This window comes from Lissotriton helveticus, chromosome 4_1 (genome assembly GCF_964261635.1).
Source record: "Lissotriton helveticus chromosome 4_1, aLisHel1.1, whole genome shotgun sequence".
Taxonomy (NCBI): Eukaryota; Metazoa; Chordata; class Amphibia; order Caudata; family Salamandridae; genus Lissotriton; species Lissotriton helveticus.
This window is the reverse complement of record NC_136063.1, coordinates 1,652,675,266-1,652,695,006: the sequence shown is the minus strand read 5'-3', so window position 1 is coordinate 1,652,695,006 and position 19,741 is coordinate 1,652,675,266. Positions and strand designations below refer to the sequence as shown.

The 19,741-nt window shown below is 47.7% G+C and overlaps 1 protein-coding gene across 26 annotated transcripts in view; it reads right to left on the bottom strand.

Moving 5' to 3' along the window:
* CLASP2 (cytoplasmic linker associated protein 2) overlaps positions 1-19,741 on the bottom strand; it is a 2,039,150-nt gene that overhangs the window by 949,018 nt on the left and 1,070,391 nt on the right. For all 26 annotated transcript variants that reach the window (XM_078688301.1, XM_078688302.1, XM_078688307.1 and 23 more), the window contains 2 exons: positions 2,700-2,777; positions 115-282 (listed from right to left, as the gene is read on the bottom strand). In XM_078688301.1, coding sequence (XP_078544427.1) covers positions 115-282; positions 2,700-2,777 — 246 coding nt within the window. The remainder of the gene's footprint in view (positions 1-114; positions 283-2,699; positions 2,778-19,741) is intronic.

The window sequence follows — 19,741 nt, the reverse complement described above, 5'->3', positions numbered from 1 at the left end:
CTCGACTCCTAAGCAATAGTTTTTCAATGAGTAAGGTGAAAGTCTGAGGCACACACAGGATCATTTCTTCCAGTTATAGTAAACAAACATGATGTATTAAGATACAGGACTCACTTGAGGCTTTCCTGTGAGCTTGATGACGATCTGTCTGACTGGGGAAGCGATGCTGCACTGCTGGACGTTTTTGCATTAGACTGTAGATTTTTCTGATATTGTGGCTCAAGTGAGTTGTACAAAGCATCTGATTCTGCAGGGAAATGGTTTCTGAGCCCCCAAAAAGTCCTGTAAAAAAGAAAAACTCAAATCATCTAAAGCTGTCCAAGGCAACAACTTACATTTACAACATTAAAGAATGCTTATCAATTGGATGGCAGCTCTTTGCATATGTTACGGCCTAGGCAAAAATGCCAAGTGGACCACCCTTACCAGACACACACAGGTATGGAAGCAAATTGATTGCTATTTTCCTCTACTGTTATTCCCCTGCATCTCTTTAACATATAAAGGACACACTGTTACTGACAAAAAAAGTATATAAAATGTGCTGCTTACGTTTTTTTAAGACAACGATTTTGTGTGTTAAAAGTGTGGGATGGCCCACAAAACCTTTACCTCAATGTAAAGTACAAGTAGTACATTTAAGGTAATCAATGGCAGAAAGTATCAGTTTTTTTCTTATAGGCATCAAGTCAATATTAGCTGTGTTTATAGGATACTACTCTGACACCTTAGAGAAGCTTGGTGAATCAAAAAATGTTACGTTGATCTATTTTTAGAAATAAACTAGTCTACATCCCAGCAGACATAACAAGCAATAGCATGCAGTTTATAGTCAGACACACTAGAATAGTTACTGTGGAGCAATAAAGGTAATTTTTTCACAAACTGAAGCTTATGATGTAATAGTGTTCTACCAATCAATAATCAAATGTGAGTCTGCTTTTCCTGCTGCTTAGCATCTTTTGTGGTACTCATTATAATGTCACACAAAATGGATATGGGTATGCTCCCTGCATGGTATACAGGCATACATGCCATAGGTGCCCACTATGTATGTATATCAGGTTTCCAGACTTTTTTTGGCCCTGGCGTCTCGCTCACCTAGTGGGTAACTGGAGATCTAGGCCTGTCCCTGAAAGTTTGAGGTCCAGGACATGTCCTGTGGCCTGGAGAGGCACATCAAGTAAACCCGGAGAGTGGACAGAGGACCACAATGTCCATGGTTTGGGTTTAGCACATGAACTTGTTGTTTCAACATAACATAACACAGCACACCTGACTTTATCTGCATTAGTGGGAATGTGGCCCACTGCCCTTTCATGTGTAAAGGTAAGGTGTTATGTGAAAACCTTGAACCTTGCACTGACATCTTGTACATATCTGAAATGCGTGTGCAGAACACATGTAGGGTGGTGTTACAGGGTAGCTGTCACACTGAGTATGAGTCTGAGAACTGAAACCATTGGGATCCACAAGATGGGATATGGAGACAACTTCCCCAAACAGTCAAAGTGTACTGCATGCATTCCTGTGGTTGGAGGGTCGAGATCCAGATATGGAAGTCAGGAAGATACAGGGCTTCATTTAGAAATTCCATGAAAGCTACTGATTAGTTCACCCTAAAAACTGCCTTTTGTTAGTTGGTAAGGGTGAGGCTGCAGTTTGGTTGTACAGGGAAGTTTATAGGCTGTAAGGCATGCCATGTTGCCTACCTCTAATTATTAACTCACAGAGGCTGATGAGAGTCGAGGGTGTTTTTTTTTTAACCATTATGGCAGGGGTGCTGAAAACATGAGTAAAGTGTGAGTGATTACATAGTTGACTTGCAAGGGAAATGTAGTTTACACCTAAGCCTTAATAATGCATCCCCAATAAATGTGTTGGGGAGCACATCCAACTAGGGTCACCCACGCATGAGTGAGCACATGGAGGTTTAGTATTCACAAGAGAATCATAATCATAAGTACCGCTGTATATGCTGCATTTAATTTTGTAATAGTAAATACGGCATAGAAGTTACAATTATCTTTTCGCCAAAAGACAAGCACTGGATTGGACATTAAAGATACTGTGTCTGTTGGTTGATTGATGAGGTTGGAAATCATGCCCCCCCACTACCTCGTTGATAGTCCTATGACTCTTCACCTTCATTATCCTGATAGTCAAGTGATGAGGGGGTTGAACTTGGCCCATTTTTAAGTATCATATTAGGATGGACCACAGGAAACCAGTGGCAAACAATCTCAAACCCATGGTATAGTCTGTGTCTGCCATGTGGCCGGCCCCTCAAAGAAATCTGACACACACCTATTGCATGTCAACTGACATTTCTTAGCAACTGAATTTCGAAACGTATATTTTATTTGAGATTTTCTTAAATTAAACCCTCACAGGTGTTCTAAACCACTTCTGCACTCAAAAAGCAGGTTCCATCAGCATTTACGCATATTGCAGTGGGTATTCTAATAGAATTACTTTAAACTGGAAATGGTCTTAATGTTGAGGTAATGTGCTGAGTACAAGAATTCAGGGACAAGCACTTCCCTTATGATAATACTATTAATTCACGTGAATACTTAAGTGAAAAAATCCTGCTGCCAACAGCATTTGTTTGAGAGCATGAGAGAAGAGATACATATACAAACCATACAACATATCACAGAACGCTTGCAGGTTGTACTCAATTCAAAGTAACTCACTTTCTAGCTTCCACTCTTGCCTCTGCATCAGCATCGTGCATGCCTTTCTTGATTGTTTCAACTAACACTGCAACATGCCTGAAAGACAAAATTCAAAAGACAGCACACCTAAGAGATGAATCTGTCTCTATTGTGGATGAGAAGGACTAAAGATCATACAATCTTCAAACTAAGTGCATCAAATGGGTCCTTACCAGTTATTGCATGCAGTATATTTAAGACTGAACCCTTCTTTTTTTCTTTTCCTTTTCAATTCACGTTTATTTGGACCATAGGTCCCCAAACAGTACATATATGATTAAAAAACACATCTAAAAATACACTTCATTAACCATGCTAAAAACACATCTTAAAACACTTCCAGTTATAAAACCCTCCATACCCAATTTAAAATTAGATAATTAGCTAAAAAAAAAGTAAAAAGTAGTGCCTTCCCGCTTTGTATACATTTCCCAATAGCAACGGCAATGTCTAAATGGATCATTTCTGTAATCAAAGTTACAGCCTGAGCCCTAGTTCTAATCTCATGTCTTAAATATCGGTTTTAGAAACATAATTCGTAACTCAAGAAACTTATGACAATCTATTAAAATATGTAGCAACTCACATGAGGTGCCCAAAGTACAAGTGCATCTTCCCGTCTTGTCAATCATTGTACATTTTACCACGTTATTTATATAACACGGGTTCACCCCAATTCTTACCCTAAATACTTCACTTCGTAAACGGCAATCAGGTAGCCTATCAATGTAGGGAAAGCATTGTTCATTCTTCCATGCATCAGTCATAAAGTGCACTGAGGATTCCTTTGCAAGATAGTTTGGGTCCTGTGTATGAGATAATTCCTTCCCCAACATCTTAAGTACCTTCTTATCAATACTAATCATAAAGGTCGTGGGGCACAAATTAACCTCCATCAAACGACATAGCTTCATCATAATCTCTTTGGTCTCTCTTGCCTATTTTAATTCACTATTCTGTATTTCATTTTTACACCATTGTGAACCCTTCTTTTTCATGGTTGTTTCTTAGAAACAAACCAGGTATTGAGACAACACGCATACCACACCTTTATATTTTTAGATATACACTGGTTAACCACTAAGCACTTTAGGTTTATTCGTTGTTGCTAAACTAATTTGGCATTCATACCTGCAATGTAGCTTTCCTCTCAGTGTATTTGGTCACTGTGTCTAAATGAGGCAATGAAAAGCGAGAGGAAGGAAAGAGCTCTGCAGAAGCTGCTCTCTGAATTGTGTAAGGGCTGCATAAAATGAAAACTGAGAGTGGCACACAGTGTCTCCTATGTGCCAGCAGGAAGCAGGGCAGTGGCGAGAAACCCTATTACTCAGCAGCTCTTGCAGCTTGAGAGGTCAAGCACTGTTTGATCGTTTCCTTTATAAGCATGCAATGAGAGGGGCTGGTCTCTGACCCAAGTTGCCCCATATCAGTTTTAAGGCAAAAGGCAAGGCTGTCTAAGCTGCATTGCCATTAAACATACAATTAAAAATGAATATTAGATATTTGTATCACCCCTCCATCACCCTGTTCAAGGAGGTAGAACAGACAAATTTACCCAGCAGATGAGATGATGTCCTCTCCTGTTCTACTTAAATCCCTTATATCACTTTGATATTTAGCAATAACAAAGGAATCTAACTTAATTTCAAGTTGAAAAGTAGGACATGGTTAATGCATTGGCAAATACAGCTGTAAGAGATAACAATATCGATTAGAGACCACAAAGGTTCCCTGAGAAAAAGGAATACATTTCAGTAGTTTGTTATTCAACTTGTGTGTGCTACCCTGTATTTACAGCAAAAGCCCCGAGCAGGAATTCAGAAACCCTTGAAGTTCAAGTAGAACTCAATCCAACTTTGGCCAATAGAACTGTGGCCAGAGACAATACACTAAGGCAGTTAACAAGGAAGTCCCCACAAACCAGGTAAGTGATAGGAGAAAACTGTACATGCTCTCCAGTGTTAGAATCTCAAATAAAGACTGTGTCTTGCTAATCATCTGTGTCAAACTAAACAAGCAATATATCCGTTGGTTTAAGAGACATGGGAAATTGCCACAGGGATAATTATTAGTCAATTGCCGATTTCCAGTTGTCAGTTACATTTTCTTTATTCATCAAGAGAAAACAAATGATTAAAGTAGGAATGGAGTAAAACTAGAAAGTTTAAACCAAGCTAAACATCATATAAAATGTAATTAAGGAAGAACGCTGTTTAAAGGGCTAGATCTCATTATGTAGCAGAAAGTTGGGAAAATTAAAAGGTTTATTTTGATGTGTCGAATAACGGACTGAAACAGAGGTTTAGGTGAGTGCAGTTTGAACACAATGTCTCTGATTGTGAGCGGCCCAGTAAATTGGATACCATGGGCAGCAGTAGCCCCTGTGATGCGGAAAACTAAGCCTGTTAAGAGTTGGACCCCAGGAGTTCACTAAGAAAGGAGGGATTACTAACAGAAAGCCGTAATTTCGGGTCTGATTCCCCGGAATAATCCTCACTTTAGACTGGACTTTCACCCAGAGATTTCGACTGCTCTTAGCAAGTTAAGGCAGCTGAGGTGTTTCCGTATATCTCATAATTACGATAGGGCCGATAATTGCAGTTACTGGTCACATCTGAATTAACAGGCCACCTGTAATGAGGACATAAAAGTCTGGAGGAGAAATAACAGGCTAAACTAAAATCTCTGATATTAATTTCAAATATCTCTGATTACTTTTGTCTGCGTTTAAATGCTCCCAAAGAGGCTAGGGTAAAGAAACACCTCGGCTAGTAATACCCCATTAAGGAATCTGCTTCAAGTAGGGAAGTCAGTACATCCTAGTGAATTAAAGAACAGGTTACTTGGGAGGAGAGGGGGCGTGGCCAAGCAACAAGGCCGACAGGACGGGAGCCTCTCGAGCTCCCAGAAAGTTCGTCCTAAGATCCTTATAAATACTGCAATAACAGTCTGAACTCTGAAAAGAGCCGTGTTACACGATTCCTGGAGCACATCAGCCGTCTGCATCACTGGAGCTGAGCAGCGACGTCCGAGAGCCATCGGCGCACCGTGCTCGGCAAGGCGTGTGACGGCCGCAGCAGCGCCTAGCAATCGGAACAAGAGTGGGCGCCACCCGAGCATGCGCTCCCCCCGCGGTGGGGTTGGAGCACGATTGATCGGGCTGTGGACATGTGGCCCCCTCGTGCTCGCCGATCTGCCCTTCTGCCGCCCACGGGGTGTTGCGTTGAGTAGCGGCTGTGTATTCGGTACAGATTTGTTAATGGTCGACTTTTATGAACACTTTGGAAACCTTGTAAAAAATTGTCACCAACATGTCACTAATACTTTAGGTTTCTGTTTTTCACTGGGGGCACTACGCACGTTTATGTTTTCATTGTAAATAGTATTTTGTGTGTGGAACAATATAAAAATAGGACTGTATCATACTAAACCAAAGGAGTATATGGATTCTTCATCCTCTGACATCACTCTAACCCTTCCATTGCGATTGTGCATCGCAGTATCAACATACGTTTTTATTATTCCACAGGAACCCCTGTTTCTGCTGATAATTGACATGGACAGGCGGCAGGTCCCCAAATACAGCAGTGTAGATTAGTGTGATCAATTTCCTGGGTGCAAGGTCTGCAGCTTCAAATTTGGAGCTCCTGTGGGAGGTCTGGGACTAGTTGTCTAACTGTCTCTTTCAGGCAGTGATAAATAAACACATCTAGAGGAGAGTTTCCGCCTTAAGTGTAGTCTATGTGTATGTGGATGAGGATGGTATTGTTCTTATCATGGTCTCCCATTTTCCAGATTCCCTTTGACACCATTTGTTTAGTGGACACTGGTTCAAATGTAATCTTAAACTGAGGGCTTCGAACCAAAGGCAGATGCGGGGAATATATATTGTCAATTGCACACATTGTCGCCAGCCTGTGCCAAGCCCACACAGTGTAATTATGGTGTGAATTTTATTTCTGGATCCTTTTTGGGTCTTTCAATATCACCGTACTGAGATTATCGGGGCTTACTAGGGCTCTCTCCAAGCCTCTATGTTGAACTTTACGTTAATCATTAAACTAATGAGAGGTGAACTGGACCTGTTCAAACAAGTAGTATACTTTGAAATCTGGCGCCACAAACACACCTTGGTTAAAAGTCCTCTGTAGTACATTCCACCCTAAATGAGGCCGTTGTCCTCCTTATTCCACTTTGACCATCAACGACCTAAGCTGCTGAAAAAAGGACTTATTGAAAAGTATAGGAACGTTCTGAAACCGGTAGCATAGTTGTGGTAATACCACCATTTTCATTACTGCTATTCTACCTGTCTTGGACAGCTGCAATTTGTTCCTGTTTTCAACTTTGGTTGCAATTTTATCAATCGTAGTGCCAGGGCCCTGTTAAAGGGGATCCTGAGATAATGAATAGATATTTCTTGCCAATGTAACGGCTGGTCTATAAAATTGGTTGTGTGGTGTTACCTGTTAATGGCATCATAATAGATTTTGCCCATTTGACTGTCAAACCGGATCACTCCCCAAATTGCATGATTTATGCTATTATTGGTTGTAAATTGACCTCCAGGTCTTTGATTATCATAAGTGCGTTATCTGTGTACAGGGAGAACATTAGGCGCTGCACGCCAAACCTTTTACCCATATGGCCGCGTGTTTCACGTAGTAGAAATGCCAGCGGTTCATTTGCCAGTGCAAAAATCAGGGGTGACAAGGGACATCCCTGTCGTGTGCCATGCTGAATGTCTATGGGATGTGGCACTTGCCTAATAATACGTATACGTGCCGTCGGTCTCATTTACGATAGAGAAATCCAATGCATCATTGCATTACCCAGACCTATTCTGGTAAGTGTTGCCTACATAAATGGCCATTCTACTGAACCAAACGCCTTGGCCGCATCGATAAACACTGCTATCACCTCCAGCTACAGATCATGATGATGCAGCACCGTGAACAGGGTTCTCAAGTTGTATGCTGTTGAGCGTCCCAGTATAAAGTCAGGCTGGTCCAGCAGAACCAACCCATGCATCAGTGGCAACAGGCGAGCCACGAGTACTTTAGCCAGGATCTTGTTATCCAAGTTTATAAACAACTTTGGTCTGTATGATACTCACTCATGCTTCACTGGTTTTAGCAGCGTTACCACTATTGTCTCCAGTACCATTGGCAACAACTCACCATTTTAGCACAGCCTTTCCATTTTAGCACAGCCTTTCCATAGATTTCTAACATGTGTGGAGCAAGCAGATCTGCGTACTCCTTATAAAACTCGCAAGTCAGACAATACCTGCCAGGAGCCTAGCCCGATTTTAGATCATTGTTTGTCTTTTTTTTTTATATCTTCCTCCATAAGGGAGGAACAGAGTTATCTCGCTTTAAGCTGTCTCCTCTCACACTGTCAGTGGATTTAGGTACTGGCCCAAGTCGCCAATCTGCCTACTACATGAGGCTCAATATAATCTTGCATAATAGATGGCCAACGCTGCCAAGATATCAGACATGCCATGGGCTGTGCGCCCCTCTCTTGTGGCAATGGAAGCAATGTGGTCAACTGCCCACTTTAGCTTTAGGAGGCCGGCTCGTGGGCACCCAAGATGCCCTGCCTCCCCATACATTCTTGCAGTCGCATATTTCCCTAGCTAGTGAACTTCCCTCTCTGCCTCTTCTTTGTACTATAATGAGAGGGTGTTGTATGTTCGTTTGTAGTGAGGGGGGGGGGGGAGCTCTTTCGTTTGCCTCTGTTTTAGGTATCTGAGCTCTCGGTCCAGCATAGCAAATCTAACCCTAATGGATTTACAGTGCCTTTGGCAATGCACTACCCCCTGATTTCTCCACAGAGTCTTTATTTAGTTGAAAGTAGTAGGCTATGCTTAGTCTGATCTCCTCTCTGAAGAGCGCTATTCAGAAGCATGGATAGCTGGAATCTCCAGCCCATAACCATCTGTGGGAAATCAGGGAAGCATGGTGTCAACACCATGGGTAGTGGCCTGCATAAGTGCATGGCAAGTGTTCTATCTGCACCGTGCATCCTGCCACATCTTGCGAACCAACGCAATAGTCCACCCTGGATGACGTCCTGTGTACAGCTGAGTGGAATGTGTATATTAATTTGCCAAGATGTACAGACCTTCAGACATCTAGAAGTCTGTGTTGTTGCATAGGTCAGAGTAGGGCCTTCCTCATCCCCGTTTATTGCTTGTCTCTCACATTTGTTCTGTTGAGAATAATGTCCAGTGTGACATTATAGTCTCTGCCCCATATTAGTGCTAGGGGGTTCAGTTTGCTGCGCTGCATCCCCACTGTACGGAAGAACTGTAAGTCATCATGGTCTGGGAAGTACACATTCACATGCAAGTGTGATAAAGCACTACTTGGGCAATGAAGTATTTACCGCCTGGGTCCGCTATGGCAGTAATGTGGTGATAGGGGCCCCTCTTGCGGATTATTATCGCCACCCCTCTTGAGTAAGCAGAACAGTCTTCGAAGTATTGATGTGCACCCCAAATGCTTGCCACCCAATTTTATTTCCGGGACCAATGTAGGTTTCCTGTAACAGTAATATGTAAACACCATGCCTACTAGCATAGGCCAGGCCGTGGCGCGTTATGAGTGTCATTTAGACCCCGCACGTTCCACATCATAAATCTGATTGTGTCTTTGCATGTTTGATTCATGGCAGATGGCACGTGTTCACATACGTGGTATATGTTTCTATTTTGTTCTGTACTGCCCAGCCATGCATCCACCATTGTAAACGTTTTCCGTTTTCCATGTCCCACCCACGCAGAGTCTCAAATTTCAAGTTAGCTATCCTGCAAAGCACAAGTTACTTACCTTCGGGAACGATATATCTGTAAGAAACAGTAGTGATAGATTCCTCACCTTAGAATTACCCCCAGGCGTCAGACTGGATCCGGAACATTTTTCGTCAGCAGTACCCCTGCGCGTCGGTAGGTGTTGTCGTGCGGCTCTGCGTGCGTTGTTGGCGTTGGGATGACGTCACCGGAGCTACTTAGACGCGCTGACATCAGTTCCTTACACAACTTTCCGCGCCAGGAACGCAGAGCCATGTAAGTTCAAGTTCAAGTTAGAGCATTTATATAGCGCACTACTCACCCAGAGGGTCTCAAGGCGCTTGGGGAGGGGGTTCATTATTTGTCGAATAGCCAGGTTTTAAGTTCTTTTCTGAATGAGATGTGGTTTTGAGTAAGGCGGAGGTGAGAGGGGAGTGAGTTCCAGGTCTTGGCAGCCAGGAAGGAGAAGGATCTGCCACCCATGGTGGATTTTCGGATGCGCGGGACTGTGGCGAGGGCTTGATTAGACGATCTTAGTTGGCGGGTGGGTTTGTAGAAGGATAGTCGAGTGTTGAGGCATTCGGGTCCTAGGTTGTAGAGGGCCTTGTGTGCGTGGGTGAGAAGACGGAACGTAATTCTTTTGTTGACGGGAAGCCAGTGGAGGTCCTTTAGGTGTCCGGTGATGTGATCTCGGCGGGGGATGTCCAATATGAGTCTCGCTGATGAGTTTTGGATGCGTTGGAGTTTTTTCTGTAGTTTTGCTGTTATTCCGGCGTATACTGTGTTACCATAATCCAGCCGACTCGTGACCAGTGCGTGGGTCACAGTCTTTCTTGTTTCGAGGGGGATCCAGCGGAAGATCTTTTTGAGGATGCGAAGTACGTTGAAGCAGGAGGATGAGACTGCGTTAATTTGTCTGGACATCGAGAGAGAGGAGTCTAGGATGAAGCCAAGGTTACGTGCGTGGTCTGTGGGAGTGGGTGCTGTGCCCAGAGCGGAAGGCCACCAGGAGTCGCCCCAGGCAGAGGGTGAGGATCCTAGGATGAGCACTTCAGTTTTGTCTGAATTGAGTTTTAGGCGGCTCTGTTTCATCCATTCGGCTACTTCTTTCATGCCTTCGTGAAGATTGGTTTTGGCAGTGTTCGGGTCTTTGGTGAGGTTAAGGATTAATTGGGTGTCGTCGGCGTAAGAGATGATGTTGAGGTTGTGTTGGCGTGCGATGGATGCGAGTGGGCTCATGTAAACGTTAAAGAGGGTGGGACTGAGTGATGATCCTTGTGGTACTCCGCATATGACTTCTGTGGCTTCTGAGTTGAATGGAGGAAGTCGGACTCTTTGAGTTCTCCCGGCTAGGAACGAGATGATCCAGTCCAAGGCTTTTCCTTGTATGCCGATGTTGTTGAGACGTTGTATAAGGGTACTGTGGCAGACCGTGTCGAAAGCGGCGGAAAGGTCGAGTAGAATGAGGGCCGCAGTTTCTCCGTTATCCAGTAGTGTTCGGATGTCATCTGTCGCTGCAATGAGGGCCGTTTCGGTGCTGTGTTTGGCTCGAAATCCGGATTGAGATGGATCGAGGGAGTTGTTGGATTCAAGGAAGGCGGCGAGCTGGCTGTTGACGGTTTTCTCAATGACTTTGGCAGGGAATGGGAGGAGGGATATGGGTCGGTAGTTTTTAAGTTCAGAGGGGTCTGCTGTGGGTTTCTTCAAGAGGGCGCTGAGTTCGGCGTGTTTCCAGCTTTCTGGAAAGGTGGCAGTGTTGAACGAGCAGTTGATGACATCACGAAGATGGGGTGCGATGATGGAGTCAGCTTTGTTGAAGATGTGGTGGGGGCAGGGGTCGGTTGGCGAGCCAGAGTGGATTGAGTTCATTAGGCGGATGGTGTCTTCAGTGGTTATTGTGTTCCAGGCGCTAAGGTAGTTAGTTGGCGGAGTGGTATCTGAGGGGTGTGGGGAGGGTTGATCGTTGGGAGTGTTCTCGAAGCTGTTGTGGATGTCAGCGATTTTGTTGTAGAAAAAGGAGGATAACGCGTCGCAGAGGTCTTGGGAGGGGGTGATGTCGTTAGATGCTGCGGTGGGGTTGGTGAATTCATTGACGATGTTGAAAAGTTCCTTGCTGTTGTGGGTGTTGGTGTCGAGACGATCCTTGAATGCTGATTTCTTGGCGGATCGAATCAGTTGGTGGTGGTTGCGGGTGGCTGCCTTGAGGGTGGCCATGTTGTCGGTGGTTGGGTTTTTTCTCCATGTTTTCTCCAGGGTGCGGCATAGTTTCTTGGATTTTTTGAGATCATCATTGAACCAGGAAGCCTTTTTGCTGGCTGATTTGATCTGGAGCTTTTTCAGGGGTGCTAATTCGTCAGCACTGTGGGTGATCCATTGCTTGAGATCGGTGGCCGCTTGGTTAGGGTCCAATGAGAGGGTGGGAGGATTTTGGTTGAGTGATGATTGGAGTTGGTCGGGGGTGATTTTGTTCCAGTTTCTCCGAGGAATGGGTTGTGGTCTGTTGTGGTTCAGGGTGGTTTTGTAGCTGAAGTGAACACAGCTGTGGTCCGTCCAATGGAGAACTGTGGTGCGATCGAAGGAAATGTGCTTGCTGGAGGTGAAGATAGGGTCGAGCGTGTGTCCGGCTACATGAGTGGGGGTGTCAACAAGTTGTTTGAGTCCGAGATTGGCCAGGTTTTCCAGCAGGGTGGAGGTGTTGCTGTCGTGTTTGTTTTCAAGGTGGAAGTTGAGGTCTCCCAGCAGAATGTAGTTCTCTGAGGTGAGGGCTTGTGGGCTGACGAAGTCGGTGATGTCATCACTGAATTGAGTGCGGGTTCCTGGAGGCCTGTAGATGAGGGTGCCTCTAAGTGTGGTCCTGGGGTCGGTGTGGATCTGAAAGTGGAGATGTTCGGCGGTTGCGAGATTGACGTCGGAGCTGGTCGTGATTTTGATGGTGTTCCTATGGATGATGGCGATGCCTCCTCCTGTTTGGTTGGAGCGGTCTTTGCGGATAATCTCGTAGTCGTCCGGTATGGCTATGGCGATGTCGGGTGCTGATGATGTTTTCATCCATGTTTCTGTAAGGAAGGCGATGTCCGGTGACGCAGTGTCGAGTAGGTCCCAGAGTTCGGTAGCGTGTTTGTGGACCGAGCGGGTGTTAAGCAGGATGCACTTCAGGCGGTTAGAGTCGGAGCTGCGTATGGAGGAAGTGGATTTGGTGAGGGTTCTGAAGCAGTTGAACTTGCAGGAGAGGCAGGCGAATGGGCCGTGGGTACGTCCTGGGGTGGCTTCGCAGCATTGTGGTGTGCGCCCGGGGTTGAGGGCGAGGAGAGTTGCGGCATCGTATGTGAGTCTAGTGGGCTGGGTACGGCGGGGGGCAGGGGGTCTGGCGCTGGGCGCGGTCCAGGCGCGGACGGGCGTAGAAGGGCTTACCTTTGGCGCACCTTCGGCGCGGCCGCTGCGCGTGGACGCTGCGCGTTGGGACGTCAGTCTAATATGGATAGTGGAAGGGGCGGAGCGTGGGAGGGGCAGCTGGGAGGCGGGAGCGAGGTGCAGGGAGGGTTCAGGACGGGCCGAAAACAAGCAAATGGCCGACAGGTAAACAAATGCTGCGAGGGTCTCCTACAGCAAGAGCTAGAATGGTGATGGAGCGCTATGGGGCAAGATAATTTCAGGACAGCAGAGGAAGCGCTATAATAAGTAAAGCCAGAGAGCGCTGAAACAGTATAAATTGCGAAGCACACCACAGCCACAGTTCAAATCTAAATTGTTGTAGGCAGCAAGCAAGTACAAGGCACAGCAGCGTTGCAGAGTGCGGCGCGGTTATGTAAATAAATAAATTAATATGCAAGCCTGAAATCAGCCGTGTGGTACAATGCCAGGCGAGGAGAGGAGGTGGGGGAGCGACCACTTCTGGAGGCAGCAGGGCGGTCACAGCTTCTCACGAGGATCTGAGAAACTGACCACTGGTGCCATGAAACTAGGGCCCTGAAAGGGATGACCTTAACCATAGAAATCGGTTCGCAGAACGGGGAGGATAGGTGGGGCGGTAAGGAATCTATCACTACTAATGTTTCTTACACATATATCGTTACAGAAGGTAAGTAACTTGTGCGTCTGAAAGAAACACGTAGTGATAGATTCCTTACCTTAGAATAGATACCCCAGCAATACCAACCCCGGGGATGGGTCTGCGAACCAAGATCACACCAGAAAGTCCTGGACAACAGTATTGCCAAAGAAGCCATCTCTCCGGACTTGGCTGTCTAGGCAGTGGTACTTGGTAAAGGTGTGCAGCGAGGCCCACGTAGCTGCCTGACAGATGTCATGCAAGGGAACTCATCGTCCCAGAGCAGTAGTGACTGCCGTCACCCTAGTAGAGTGGGCGCGCAACCCCTCCGGAGGCTCCCTTTTAGCTAAGGAGTAACAAGCCTTCATGCACAGAACGACCCACTGAGAGATGGTCCGCTTGTGCACAGCCCAACCTTTCTTGGCACCCACGTAGCCAACAAAGAGCTGGTCATCCCCCCGGAACTGTTGTATGCGATCCAGATAGAAGGAGAGCGCACACTTTGGGTCCAGACGGTGGAGCCTCTCTTCCTTTTTTGAGGGATGCAGAGGCAGAAAGAAGGTGGGCAAAGTGATGGTCTGCCCTATGTGAAAGGCAGTGACAACCTTTGGCAGAAAAGAAGAACGAGTCCTTAGAACAACTTTGTCCGGATGGACAGAGAGAAAAGGAGGCTTAGAAGAAAGAGCCTGGAGCTCACTCACCATTCTGGCAGAGGTGATGGTAACCAGGAAAGCAGTCTTTAGAGTGAGGAGACGAAGAGGGCAATTGTCAAGTGGCTCAAATTGAGCACACATCAGAAAAGTAAGACCCAGATTTAGGTTCCACTGCGGCATCATGAAAGAAACAGGAGGAAACATGTGCGGATGCCTTTCAAGAATCTATTTACAACAGGGGACTTGAAAAGGGAAGGATGATCTGGAAGCCTTAAAAAGGTTAAAATGGCAAAGAGATAGCCCTTGATAGTGCCCAGAGCAGAGCCATGCTAGGCCAAAGAGAGAGTAGAAAAAGAAGAACCTCTGAAAGAGGGGCAGAAAGGGAATCCAAAGCATTTGCTGTGCACCATGCCACAAACTTATTCCACCTGCAGGCATATACAGTCTTAGTGGAGGGACGCCTGGCTGCCAAGATAACATTAAAGACTTCGGGAGGCAGGTCAAAAGAAGTCAACTGCCGCCGCTCAATCTCTACGCAAGAAGGTGGAGACTGGACAGGTTTGGGTGGAAGCCCGCCCCCTGCTGCAGCGACAGCAGATCCTCCCAAAGAGGCAGACGGATCGGGGGATAGATGCTCAGACTGAGTAGCTCGGGATACCATACTCTTCAAGCCCAGTCCGGAGCCACAAGGATGACTTGGGCCCGGTCGCGCCTGATCTTCTTCAGCACTCTGGGCATGAGTGGTATAGGTGGAAAGGCATACAACAGACCGCAACTCCATTCGTGACGAAAAGCGTCGCCGAGCGAGTGCCGCCTTGGAAATTACAACGCGCAGAACTGATGACATTGCACGTTCTCTTCGGTGGCGAATAGATCTAACCAAGGCTCTCCCCATTGCTGAAATAGACCTTGCGCCACGTCCGAGTTCAGACGCCATTCGTGATCCATCATCCACTAGCGGCTGAGTTCGTCTGCCCTGGCGTTCAGAGAACCTGCCAGGTGCTGAACCACCAGGGACACGCCCTGATGTTTCAGCCAAGCCCAGAGGCGCAGAGCCTCTTGACAAAGAGTCCACAACCCCAACCTGCCCTGTTTGTTGCAAATCCACATGGTGGTGGTGGTGTCTGTGAACACCTGCACTACTCTCCCCATTACAGAAGGAAGGAATGCCTTCAGTGCAAGTCGGATCGCCCCAAGCTCCAGAAAGTAGATGTGGAGCTTGGACTCCTCTGGAGACCAGAGGCCTCTGATCTCCGCCTCCCCCATGTGGCCGCCCCATCACAGCAGGGACACGTCCACCACAACTGTATGTTCCGGTTGGGGAAGGGAAAGGGATCGGCCACTGACCCAATCGCGATTCGTGAGCCACCACTGAAATTGCTGTGTAGTGCCCTCCGAGATCTGGACCTGATCGGACAGATTGCCATGATGCTGTGCCCACTGGAACTTCAGGTCCCACTGCAGAGACCGCATATGCCTTCTGGTATGCTCCACCAGCAGGATGCAGGAGGCCATCAGACCCAGTAGTCGAAGGGTCATCCTGAATGAAACCCGGGACAGAGGTTGAAAGATTGGAATCATAGCCTGAATGTCCCGGACTCGCTGCTCTGGAGGATAAACCTAAAACTGCGCCGAGTCCAGAACCGCTCCAATGAAAAGAAGCTTCTGTGAGGGAATCGGGTGCGACTTCAGCACGTTGATGGATAACCCCAGCAAATGCAGGAGGTCGGCCGTAGTCTGGAGGTGGGAGACAACTGCCTGTGGCAAGCCTGCCTTCACCAGCCAGTCACCGAGATAGGGAAAGACTGAAACCCCTGATCTGCGCAGATGAGCTGCGACCACCGCCATCACTTTCGTGAACACCCGAGGGGCGCTGGTAAGGCCAAAGGGGAGCACGGTGAACTGAAAGTGCTCGTGGTCTACCGTGAATCTCAGGTAGAGCCTGTGGGCAGGCAGGACAGGAATATGAAAATCGGAGTCCTGCAAGTCCAAAACCACCATGCAGTTTTGCGGGTCTAGGGCAGACACGACCTGAGCAGTGTGAGCATCTTGAACTTCTCCTTTCGGAGGAAACAATTGACGTTCCGAAGGTCTAAGATAGATCGCAGGCCCTCGTCCTTCTTTGGAAGCAGAAAGTAGTGGGAATAACAAGCACGACCTACTTCTAGCGTCGGAACACGCTCGATGGCCCCCTTGGCCAAGAGGGACGCAACTACCTGCTGGAGAAGCGCCAAGTGATCCCCGGACATGCGGTGGTACTCAGGTGGCAAGGCTGGAGGGGTTGTCTCGGAGAAGAGGGAGTAGCCCCTTCGGACAATTTGCAGCACCCATTTGTCAGAAGTGATGTTGCGCCAGTGGTGGTGATTATGGTGTATTCGTCCAACCACTGACGTCTGATGGGCCTGAAAGGTCGGACTAGGAAGGCTTCGAAGTGGATACTGGGGGGGGTGGAAGTGGACTGACCCACCCACTGGTCCCCTGAAGCCCCTCGACAGTTCCCACGTCCGCGACCACGCTGAGGTTGTTGCTGCTGGGGTCTGTGGCTCTGCGAATGCTGTGGGGCGCCCCTTCCATGGCCACGAAAGGAACGAAAAGCAGAAGGCGGAGGAGGCCGAGCATCCGACAGGCCCAAGGACTTGGCCGTAGCCCAGGAGTGCTTGAAGCGCTCCAACGCACTATCTGCCTTATGGCCAAAAAGGCGAATGCCATCAAAGGGTATGTCCATGTTCTGGACATCCCCTGAGAAGCCAGTTGTTCTCAACCAGGTGTGGCGCTGAAGCGCCACCACCGTGGAAATTGACCTGCCCAATGAGTAGGCTGTTTCTAGTTCACAACATATGGTGAACTTTGCATCGTTTCTCCAGGCCGCAATCACCTGGGAAAGAACTACCTGGCCCTCCTCCGGACAGTTAGTCAGCACCTGCGCAACCGTGTCCCACAGAGTGTGGGTATGACGGCCCTAAAGGCATGCGGTGTTCACCGACAGTAGCCCTAAGCTGGCAGATGAAAACAGCTTCTTACCAAACTGATCCAGCTTCTTGGATTCCCTATCCGGCAGTGCGGTAGGGAACGCGCTCTGGGATGTAGAGGCTTGGACAACCAAGCTCTCCGGGGTGGGGTGTTGGGTAAGGAAGAGGGGGTCGCCCTGAACCGGGCGAAGGCGTCAGGCCACTTTCCTATCCACAGGAGCCCTTGTGTTGGGCCTGGACCAGGTGCCCAAAAGAACATCGGATAGTGCTTCATTAAAGGGCAGCAAAGGTCCGAAGAGGTAGCCGCCGGTTGGAGCACTTCTGTCAGGAGGTTAGTCCTGACGGCCACCATAAGGAGTTCGAGGCGGAGAGTCTCGGCCGCCCTACGCAACACCACTGCATAACTGGCTCCCTCCTCCGTAGCCACGGTAGGAGGAGACAGCATGCCAAGGTCAGACAAGGTGTCAAGACCACTGGCCTCCCCTGAATCCCATCGGCGTCAGGCAATGTCGATCCGGCACCGTGTCCGGGTCGGGGCTGTACCTGGGGACGGCGTTGTGCCGAGGAGCGGGCGGCGTCGGAAGTGGTGCCGGGGAGATCGGCGCCGGTGTCACTAGGTCAATCAGCGTCGATCAGGATCCCATCCCGGATCCTTGGGGGGCCTGCCGCGTCGGGGCCGGAACCTCCGGCGACACCGGGGCTGGAGCTGCTGGAGATGGCAATGCTGGACCACCAGTCGGGCCCAGTTGGGCCCGACCTGAGCAGGCGTCGCCCCTGTACCTGGGATGGGGGGGTAGACTGGGGGCCACGTCGCAGGCTCCGTCGGAGCCGCAGGGGTGGCACCGCCCGCACCCTCATCCGGGAGGGGAAGTCAAAGAGCGACAATGCTTCTTTGACTTCTTTTTGGAATGCTTCGACTTACCTGACCTCGAGTGCGAAGACTTGGATCCAGAAGAATGATGGTGATGACTCCGCGACTGGTCCCTCGACCTCCCACGGGAACGGGACCTCGAGCGGCGCGGAGCCGACTACCGGACCTCAAGCAACTTTCGGGACCGCTCCCCAAAGTCTTCGGCACCATGGCCCGGCAGTGGGGACACGACTTGTTGTCGTGGTTGCGCCTCAGGCAGTAGAGACACATGCAGTGTGGGTCCGTCACTGACATCATGAGGTGACAGTCCCCACAGTTCTTGAACTTGGGCATCCCTACGACATCACGAGTCGATCGACTTGAAAAGATGAGGTAAAAGGCTTAAAAAACCTCAGTCAAAAAGTGACTGGGGCTACTTGCTCTTAACGGATCTGCGCTTGCTGGCGCGGAAAAAGAAAGAACTGACGTATGCGCGTGTCTAAGTAGCTCCGGTGACGTCATCCCGACGCCAACGACGCACGCAGAGCCGCACAACGCCGCCTACCGACGGGCAGGGGTACTGCTGACGAAAACTTTCCAGATCCAGTGTGACGCCTGAGGGTCATTTTAAGGTAAAGAATCTATTGTGTTTTTTTCAGATCCAAAATATTCTAAACAACATTCTCCCTCCCCCAATAACCATCTGTGATAGAGTGGTGTCCGCCATGGAGCCGGCCCAAAACAACACATGGGATACCCATTCAAAAATATCCAGCCCTCTCACACTCAGAGTATACCTGCAGTATCCGTAGCAGTATATGGATGACCTTTACAAAGCATGTGACAAAGCTGAATAATCAAGCAATATTAGTTATGGCAATGTTCAGGCAATGGCGCCTCTCTCCATGTCGGCACAACACTAGACCCAATTTTCAATTCAAAATTTCTTTATTCGACTGCATGCAAAACAGTCATAAAAGTATCATAAAAATTCACATACATATATAAAACACCAAAGTTAAAAAGACGTTTCAACAGGGGTAGAGATCACTAGATAGAATGTGCAAACTCGAACAAATGTAGGTATACCGTTAATCAGAGACATATTTACAGAAGTAGGAAGGAATGTGGGTTAGCCGTCCATACTTTTCCTAAATTTCAGGGCTGTCTTTAAAAAATTACAAATGAATAAAGTGCTTTCACAGTGCAACATTTGAAGATAAAATAGTGCTGGTCTTATTTGTACAAAGTTCATTTTTTTAAGGGAGAGGTTTTAAAAACATTTTCCTTGGTATCATGTAATAGGGGCATACAAATAAAAAGTGTGCCAGGTCTTGCGGAGACTTATTGTCGCAGCCGCAAGTTGGCAACACTTGTCCCCTATGGGCTCCACTGGGCACGGCTAGCAATAAATGGAATAAGTCAAATCGAAATCTGGTCAACAAGAAGCGCTCATATCTGGAAATGGGCCAGGATAGGTATGGTTCAATTTGTAAACATGATTTAGTTAGAATATGTCTCAATACACTGTTCTTCTTCAATTCTGACTCTTCCCTGGCAAGCTGTCGAGACAACAAAAAAGCATCCTTCATAGATGTTATATCACTCTTGGATACTCGCTGTGGTATTAGAAAGAGATCCGGCCTACCCAGATCTTGAAGACAGTTTCTGACATACTTTAGCCATGGGATCTTGAGTTTCCCTT